This window comes from Austrofundulus limnaeus, unplaced genomic scaffold (genome assembly GCF_001266775.1).
Source record: "Austrofundulus limnaeus strain Quisiro unplaced genomic scaffold, Austrofundulus_limnaeus-1.0 Scaffold859, whole genome shotgun sequence".
Classification (NCBI taxonomy): Eukaryota; Metazoa; Chordata; class Actinopteri; order Cyprinodontiformes; family Rivulidae; genus Austrofundulus; species Austrofundulus limnaeus.
Window position 1 is genome coordinate 120,763 of NW_013953261.1, and position 9,440 is coordinate 130,202.

Genomic DNA, 9,440 nt, shown 5'->3' on the forward strand with positions numbered 1-9,440 from the left:
ATCCATCCATCCATCCATCCATCCATCCATCCATCCATCCATCCTTCCATCCATCCATCCATCCATCCATGATTTTGTTCTGTGGGAGAAAATACATGTGCACAGACAGAACATGCAAACTTCACTCAACAAGGCCCCATGTTGGGAAGTGATCGTGTGACTTTCTCCTTGAGAACTTTAAACACTGCTCCACCGTGTCACCCAACACCAGTTTCCTTTTGAGCAAATTAAAACAAACCATCTCTAATAATTATTTCATCAGTGAAAACAGATGGGAGAGAGCAGGGGGAGTTCCATAGTTTAAATCTTTTTAATCTTGGTTCTGTAGTGTTTTATGAARAATATTGTATTATCTGTTCGTTTGGACTGAAGAGCTTCAGTTTGAACCAACAGAGTTGAATTCTGATCGAAGCGATGAGCTAACAGTTAATCCAAGCAGAAAGGAATGTCTGAAAGGATTCTGCCGTCTTCGCTCGCAAGTAACCACAGAATTCTYTGTAAATAGCCATGAATCTGAAATTAAACAAAGCTTTACTAGTTCTACTGATGCTTCTACTACTACAAATGCTTGTACCAAGGAGTGGTGTGTGAGTGACGTTTGTTGTACTGTACATAAAGGTCAGGCCAGACAGTCTCCTTCACTCGCTGTCTTCAAGTCTCGTTTAAAAACACTACTCCCTTGCCTTTGAGTCTGAGTGAGATGGAGCAAAACCTCACTGTGTATCAAAACTCTGTTCTATATGTACTGGAAATATAAATGCTCCAATTTTTATCTGTATTTTGAGTGTAATTTTAACAATGTCRTGTTGTGTCTGTCTACTGTGCCGCACAGGCAGGCAGGCAGGCAGGCCGCCCACCTATGCGCGCCCCCGGAGGGCATGCCGGAGAGCACCCCCAACGGGGAATCCCCCGTTCCGCCGGGGGACCCCAATGCCCACGTGGGCAATGAAAGCAAGACCCGGAGAGGTGCGGCCGGGAGGAACAGCAATCTGAACCCGAGCAGTGCCCCGCCACCGGACCTCTGTGCTCGTCATGGACAACAAACACCATGCTCAAACACAAGGGCATCCACATGTACTCCCAGCACCAGGACACCCCAGGCTGCAGCCCAACGATCGACCCCGCTGCTGTTACATCCGATCCGCGGGTGTCCTGGACACCCGGGTGAAGACGGGGCGGAGCCGCCAACTGATCATCACCCGGCGGCGAGCCAGCTCCGCTGGCGGGGGAGGATGCCGGTCAGACCCGGCAGACCCAAACGTACAGTGCGTGCCCGCTGGGAACGTCCGCCAGAGCCTCACGACAGATGGAACCTCAACTCACACCTCCAGGAGAACCCGGACCGACCGGGCTCCATGGGTGAAAGCCCGGCCACCAGGTGCTCGTCAACGAGCCCCGCCTCCAGGCCTGGCTCCAGAGTGGGGCCCCGGTGACCCACGTTCGGGCAGGGGGTCTTTGGGCTGCACTTTGTCTTATTCCTCACCTAGGACCTGTTTGCCTTAGATTACCCTACTGGGGGCATGAAGCCCCCAACAACATAGCTCCTGGGATCATTGGGACACTCTAACCTCTCCACCACGATAAGGTGGCAGCCCAAGGAGAGGTCACACTAGCATTTCNTGTATGTTCTTGTGTTAATCCAGATTAAATGTATGTTCTGTATGTTAATCCAGATTAAATGTATGTTCTGTGATTTATCTATGGTTTTTCCTCTTCATGGCACAGTTTTTAACTGATGTGATTTATAATCTGAAAAATGCGGTACAGATCTGGTCTGTCACATGCTCGTCTCTTAGTCCTGATGCATGTTGACCTGTGAAAGCAGACCAGAGACATTTGACCCAAAGCCAGCTGTTGACCTGTGGGTGGAAACAGGTCATCTTCTTCATCACAGTGAGGAAGACCACTCTACAAACCTCATCATCTCCTGGTCTCAGATGAACTCACTCAGAATGTTACGTGCACACCTGAGTATAGAGTCAGACCTGCTGAGAGCTGCTTGTTCAGTGACTGTCAGATTATTGACGTCAGGAGGCCACAGAGAGGAGCGGTGAGGTCAAACGTAGATAAATATTCTCATGTTGGAGGAAATGAGAAGGTTTACTTGAAGGCAGAGGGATGTAAATCCTCTTCTCCAGCCGCCTCCTCAGAGCCTCGTCGATGTCCCAGGGGAAGTTGGTGGCAGCCAGAACCATCACCATCTTTGACGGGTCATCATTCTCCGACGCTCCACCGACGCCTGCATCAAACCAACAGAACCTACTGGTTTGACTGGTTTAAAGTCTGGAGGTGCGAGGGTCGAGTGAGAACCCAGACAGAACAGTTTACCGTCCATCTGCACCAGCAGCTCAGCTTTGACCCTCCTGCTGGCCTCGTGTTCCTCTGAGGTTCCTCTGCGACTGCACATGGAGTCAATCTCATCGATGAAGATGGTAGTGGGAGCGTAAAAACGGGCCTACAGCAACGACACGTGATGAAGCAGCTGATAAAACCAGGTGAGATCTGCTGATGCAGTTGGTTTTAAATTAAGGATGAATAAATACTAATAGATTTTATTCAGGTAGTGGTCACCTGGAGGTGGAACAAACCGTTCACCAGTCTTTGACCTTAGTCTCAGAAAACCTCCTTCAGACAAAACTCTGTTCCTTTAAAACCTACTTTAAGCCACAATGTGTTTTCTCAACAAGGGCGGAGTGGGTAATCGGGACAAATCCCGCTGGGCCAGACCATTAATGGGCCGGTCCGATGGGCGCAGTTAATACGGGGATGATAGGACGAAAAAAATCTCCAATCAAAAACTGATGATGAACTTCTGTTAGTTCACTGATGCTCCACAGAGCTGCAGCAGCAAAGACAGCCCCTCCCCCTCCCTTTTTCACACACAGAGCTGCAGCAGCAAAGACAGCCCCTCCCCCTCCCTTTTTCACACACAGAGCTGCAGCAGTAGACAGCCCCTCCCCCTCCCTTTTTCACACACAGAGCTGCAGCAGCAGACAGCCCCTCCCCCTCCCTTTTTCACACAGAGCTGCAGCAGCAGACAGCCCCCCTCCCTTTTTCACACAGAGCTGCAGCAGTAAAGACAGCCCCTCCCCCTCCCTTTTTCACACACAGAGCTGCAGCAGCAGACAGCCCCTCCCCCTCCCTTTTTCACACACAGAGCTGCAGCAGCAAACAGCCCCTCCCCCTCCCTTTTTCACACACAGAGCTGCAGCAGCAGACAGCCCCTCCCCCTCCCTTTTTCACACAGAGCTGCAGCAGCAAAGACAGCCCCTCCCCCTCCCTTTTTCACACACAGAGCTGCAGCAGCAAAGACAGCTCGCTCCTCCCTCCCTTTATCACACACAGAGCTGCAGCAGCAAAGGCAGCCCGCTCCTCCCGCCCTTTTTCACACACAGAGCTGGAGGAGCAAAGAAAGCCCGCTTCTCCCTCCCTTTTTCACAAACAGAGTTGCAGCAGCAAAGAATGCCCGCTCCTTCCTCCCTTTTTCACACACAGAGCTGCAGCAGCAAATGCAGCCCGCTCCACCCTCCCTTTTTCACACACAGAGCTGCAGCAGCAAACAGCCCCTCCCCCTCCCTTTTTCACACACAGAGCTGCAGCAGCAAACAGCCCCTCCCCCTCCCTTTTTCACACACAGAGCTGCAGCAGCAGACAGCCCCTCCCCCTCCCTTTTTCACACAGAGCTGCAGCAGCAGACAGCCCCCCTCCCTTTTTCACACAGAGCTGCAGCAGCAAAGACAGCCCCTCCCCCTCCCTTTTCACACACAGAGCGGGAGGAGCAGACAGCCCCTCCCCTCCTCCTTGTGACAGAGCGGAGCGGTGTCACACACAATCAAGAGTTTATTCATCTATTCTTGTGGGGACTTTTCATTGACTTCCAATCATTTAACTGTGGTCATTTCTACAGACTAACCCTGACCCACCAACAGTATTTTCCCCAACAGGGACCGGGCTTTTCCCCCATAAGGACCAGTGGGTCCTCACCACCACCTGTGTTTACAGGGAAAATTATCCCCACCAGGCTGCAAAAAACCTGTAGGCGCACGCACGCACACACACACACACAGGCTGTGCATGTTGCCTTCTGCAGCATAAACAACAAGTTACAGGCTACAACTGGAAGAGGTAAGACTCCTCTGATAATGTCCAGGTTTTGGTAAAACTATAGTCTTTAAAAAGAACCAGAAAATAAATCAACGTTTCCCCACGACACAGTTTTTTCTACCAAAACTAAGTGCAGTTAGTTAGTCCAGGTGATCCATTAATGTTAACTATAATTTAAGTTCAGTGATGAGTTTAAATCTATTATTGAGGTGTTTTTAATCAGTTAAACTCTATTTTAATGACAAGAATAAGGAAACTGAAGCTAGTAAATGACAGAAATTGGTCAACTCAAACATTTAAAGTAGTACTGCTGTATTATTAGCAAGAATAAAATGTTTATTTTTAGGGTTTCAGTATTTTCTGCATAAAAACAGTGCTTCATGTGCAGAGAACTAACTTTTAACAATGGGATCATGGAAAGAACAAGTGGTCATCTGTTAATTTATTCATGTTATTTCAGGATATTTTCTTGACTTTATGCTGACCAGGTGACAGTAAAAATAACCCAGTACTTAATCCATCAATACTTAATCCATCAATATTTAATCCATCAATACTTAATCCATGTCTGTTGATGTAGGAGCTGAGAGTCAGAGGCAGATTCAGCAGGTAGAGTTCTGTCAGGTGAGCAGTGAGTTTAAAAACAGGATGATTCAACTAGAATTTGTCTCTAATTTACTTATTTAATCAAATGTTTTATGTAGGTAAAAGTATGTTTATGAACCTGTAAAATACACCAGAATGCAGGAAACTGCATCTACTAGTTTCAAAATTTTCTGGTGGAGGACCCCCCGACCCCCCACTAATGCCCCCTCACACACATCACAATGCTTCTGATGCTCATTGTTTAACCTTAGAGAGAATAAACCAACACACCTGTAGTGCACCACCTGTGTACAGAACTGAACTGTGTTCAGTGAAACTAGTTGATGGTTAAACTGAACACCTGGTGAATATAAAGAGCTGCTACAGTACACAGTATAATGAGGTGTGATTGAGTACACATTATTGCACCACAGCAGAAACATTTACTTTGTTGTTGATGAATGTGAAGAGGCAGGCTTTGATCGGTGAATAAAAAATACAAAAATATTACATGCTAGTGCTACATCTTTGCCTAATTTAGTATATGTACAAAAATTGGGCCGGTCTTGGCCATTAAACTCCCGGGCTGAAAGGTTTCCCACTCCACCCCTGCTTCTCAAACATAAAGAGACATTTTCTTCTTCTTAATGAAGACAATAAACTAACTAATGATGTTCTTTATGTTTTTGTTTTAACTAAAAGTTATCATTTTATAAATCAAGGTTACATAATGAAATGAATGACAACATATTTTCTTTCATTATAATTTAGAAAAAGAAAAACACAGAAATAATATTGTTCCAATGTTTCTTTATTTGTTTATGCAAATAAGTGTTTTAATCAACTGTTATTTGACAGTAATATGATTATTTGTTTTTCTGTTTTATTTTTCAGTTTAAATTGATCTCTATGTATTAGTTTACTATGTTTTACTATGAATATTTATGGTTATTTGTGTTTAAGTCTTAGCTCAGGGGTGCCCAACCAGTCACCCGCCAGCTGGTTCCCAGGTGCCAGCGCAGCGCAACCTTGCTGCGGAGCCTCTAGCACCGGCTTTGAGCGTCGCATCCCGGATTGGCTGGTCTTGTTTGAAAGCTCTGGTTCTGCCCTATAAGGTGAAAGATGAATGAAGTCCCTGCGATGTTCCCCCGCGGAGCAATAAGCAAAACACCTCCAAAATATGCACCGTCGGACCTCCTGCCGGGGTGCATTTAGCCCCCCCCCCCTCCCAGGCTAGGAGCATTGGAACCCTGCATGGCTGGTCGGGTTTTAAAGCCCTGGCTCTCCCCTACAAGGTGATACTTGAATGGAGTCCCTGCGACGTTCCCCCGCAGACATATAAGTGAAAAACCTCAAATTACGCACCACCGGGGGTGGTTTTAGCCCCCCTCCTCGGGCTAGGAGCATCAGATCCTGGAGTGGCTGGTTGGGTTTTAAAGCTCTGGTTCTGCCCTACAAGCTGATACTTGAATGAAGTCTCTTTGACATTGCCCTGCGGAGCAATTAGCAAATTATGCACGACTTAGTGCATTTTACACGCATTTTTGGGAGGAAATTTCAACCTTCGTTTGCTTCTCCTGCAGGCTCTGAGCATCGGATCCAGGAAAGTGAGATGACTTTGGAAAGCTGCAGTCCTCCTCTACAAACTGGAGGTGGTTGCAAGTTCCTGGGACGTTCCCCCCACGGAGCTATTAGCCAACGACCGGCTGAAAAAGGAAGTGCGTGACTGCACCATGAAACCTATTTTTCCCATTTCCTCAAACACACCACATTTCTGAAACAACCAATGAAAACAGTTTGTCTCTACTAGGCTTGTAAACAGAGAGCTGCCGGGCCTCAAAGTTTGGAGACGGGGGGAGCCAGGAAGCACTTTATAAAGAGAGTCAAACCATYACAAACTCATACAAGGAGATAAAACAGACGTTTTACATGGTGAAATGTGACTGATGGAAACTTAGGAGCTTAATCCCACACCAGTTTGACCAGGAATAACGTCAGCTGACCAGTCTGTCTTTTGGACTCCACAGAGAAGAAATCCCATCATACTGCTGCTTAAATGTTCACTACGTCAGAACTTATTCAGTAAATGTGTTTCCATCTCTGCTTTTACACATTAACTCTGACAGGATGGAGGAAACTGGTCTTGGTGGAGGTTTGTACTCTCCCAGTGCTTCTAGTTTTTTATGTAACCTTGATATATAAAATGACAATAAATTTTAGTTAAAAGAAAATATAAATAAAAACATAAAGAACATTTTTTGTCTGTTATCTTAATTAAGAAGAAGAAAATGTCTCTATGTTTGAGAAGACACTAAGTTTTAAAGGAACAGAGTTTTGTCTGATGGAGGGTTTCTGAGACCAAGGTCGAAGACAGGTGAACGGTTTGTTCCACCTCCAGGTGACCACTACACAATGAAGGACACATAACTCACACATACATGTAAAAACATCAAAATACTAAAGTACACATGTAGAAAAACACAAGTATAGAAGTAGACAGTAAAAGCCTGCAGCACAGTGTGTGACGGTCACGTTGGTCATCCCAACATATCTCACCATTTCAAAGAGGAGGCGGACGAGCTTCTCAGACTCGCCCCTGTACTTGGAGGTGAGCGTAGAAGAGGAGACGTTAAAAAACGTGGTTCTGCATTCAGTAGCAACGGCTTTGGCCAAAAGAGTCTTCCCTGTGCCTGGAGGTCCCACCATCAGGACCCCCTAAAGAAAGAAACAATCACATGAAAGTCAAGAAGTGGATGAAAGGTAAGAACAGGTCATTGTCTTTAATCAACACCTTCCACGGTCTCCGGATGCCTTTGAAGAAGTCTGGCATCCACATGGGCAGGACAACCGCTTCCTTTAGGAGCTTTTTGGGATCTTCCAAGTCTGCAATGTCATCCCTAAAAATGATAAAACAATTTAAAAAATAAAGAAAATCAGCAGATTGATGTTACATTTGGTTGTTGTCAGGAAGGTGATCAGATAAAAGTCTTATGTTGAACAATTCCTTTAATACTGTTTTCTACGTGTGCTACTGGAGCCAAAATTAAAACTTGAATGGGTGTGCTTAAATGTAATTTCATTGTGCAAATGATGACAATAAAGGCTTTCATCATCAAATTCAAGGACCTTTCAAGGATTTCAAGAACCCGTGGGAACCTCGGTTATACTTTCATATCGTTTTTACAAATAAGAAAATACTTTATCTTTTAACACATAATTATCAACAGCAGGACACTGAAGAGATGTGTAAATAACTTTATTCTGGTAATATTACAGCTGTTCTCATAACAAAAAAAAAAAAAAAAGAAATCTGTGGTTCCAATATTCTGTTGTATTCACCTAATAAAGTTTTCTTTTTTAAGAAGTACAGACTGGCCTGAGCATGCTAGTCACTAGCCCCTCCAATGCTAAGGCATATGACCAGTGGTGGCACCAGCCCGCTAAACCACAAATCCACTAATAAACCTAAATATTTCATTTGCACTTCAGCGGTCTTACTAATTTTTATAATTCATAAGCAGATTTGCGCTTTCTAAAATTAAAAAGCAGAACCACTAATAACTAATTATCTAGCAGTCATCATTATGTTGAACAGCAGAAGGTATGACTGTCAATGAATCACAACATGTGATCTATCCAACAGCACCCCTCCCAGATAAACACTCTTATTGTGAAGGTATACATCCTGCTGACTGTTGCTTTGGGTCACGCTTCTGATTTCCCACAATGCTTTGTGTCTGCTTACGTAGCAGGAAGGCAACAGTAAAAACAGTTAATGTTTGTAATCCATACTAAAATTTTATATGTATTGATTTATTTTACTTTACAATCAGAGCTCCTTTTTAAAAAAAATAAAGTTTAAACGCTGGAGCTCAATACTTGATGTAATTGGTTGAAGCAACAGGGTTAGAGACTAAGAAATGATTTAAAGATGTTATGCTGATGAAGACTGATATCTAGTGGTCAACTGGAGCACGGGTTCTCAAACCTTTGGGGTCTGAGGACCACTTACAAGAGCGAAAAATCTTCCAGGGACCCCCTCATGAACCCTATGCTGTTTTAAAAGATAATTTATTGTCATTTCAACCCCTACATGCCATAGGAATGTAAATTTTAATTAAGTTTTTTGTTTTATCAGTTCATTGTTCTCCATTCATTTTTAAAAATAAAAATCAAATTAACATTTTAGTAAAAAAAATTTGAGGACCCCCAAGTTACCTCTCGCGGACCCCTGGGGGTCCAGGGACCCCAGTTTGAGAACCTCTGAACTGGAGCGACTACATGGAAAACTTTAAAATCCAAGCTCTTATTTTGAAGTGAAGATAGTTTCCTGTACTCGGTGCTTTTGTTTCCCATCACAAATCAAATCCGTCATGTACCCAGAATGCATCGCTTCAGTTTTCCAATAAACAGTTTTAAAATTACTTTATTGATGCTTCTTTAATGAAAAATCTACAACAAACAAAAGAAAAAGACAAAGAATCATCCGAACTAGCAAGCCTCAACAACGATTTAATTTTTACACCATGAGCCAAAGTTCTGGTTCTGGAAATCAGATCCCCAGCAATCAGCGGTTGAAAGATTAAGCTGTACAAGGGTTCATTCATTGCTAGTTAGCGGTATTGTGCATTTAGTATATGAATTATCTGCTAGTAAATGTCAAATTGAACTTACTGTATATAAAGATATACATACATACAGTACATGCCTACATTCATAAATATTGTCAGTATATACACACAGACATACTG

General features: G+C 44.2%; 1 protein-coding gene across 1 annotated transcript in view; it reads right to left on the reverse strand.

Annotated features, from left to right (window-relative positions):
* The window catches only part of katna1 (katanin p60 (ATPase containing) subunit A 1), a 31,172-nt gene that overhangs the window by 11,626 nt on the left and 10,106 nt on the right, over positions 1–9,440 (reverse strand). Inside the window, exons 6-9 of the mRNA XM_014029135.1 lie at positions 7,481–7,586; positions 7,246–7,404; positions 2,329–2,455; positions 2,105–2,239 (exon numbers count right to left, since the gene is read on the reverse strand). Coding sequence (XP_013884589.1) covers positions 2,105–2,239; positions 2,329–2,455; positions 7,246–7,404; positions 7,481–7,586 — 527 coding nt within the window. The remainder of the gene's footprint in view (positions 1–2,104; positions 2,240–2,328; positions 2,456–7,245; positions 7,405–7,480; positions 7,587–9,440) is intronic.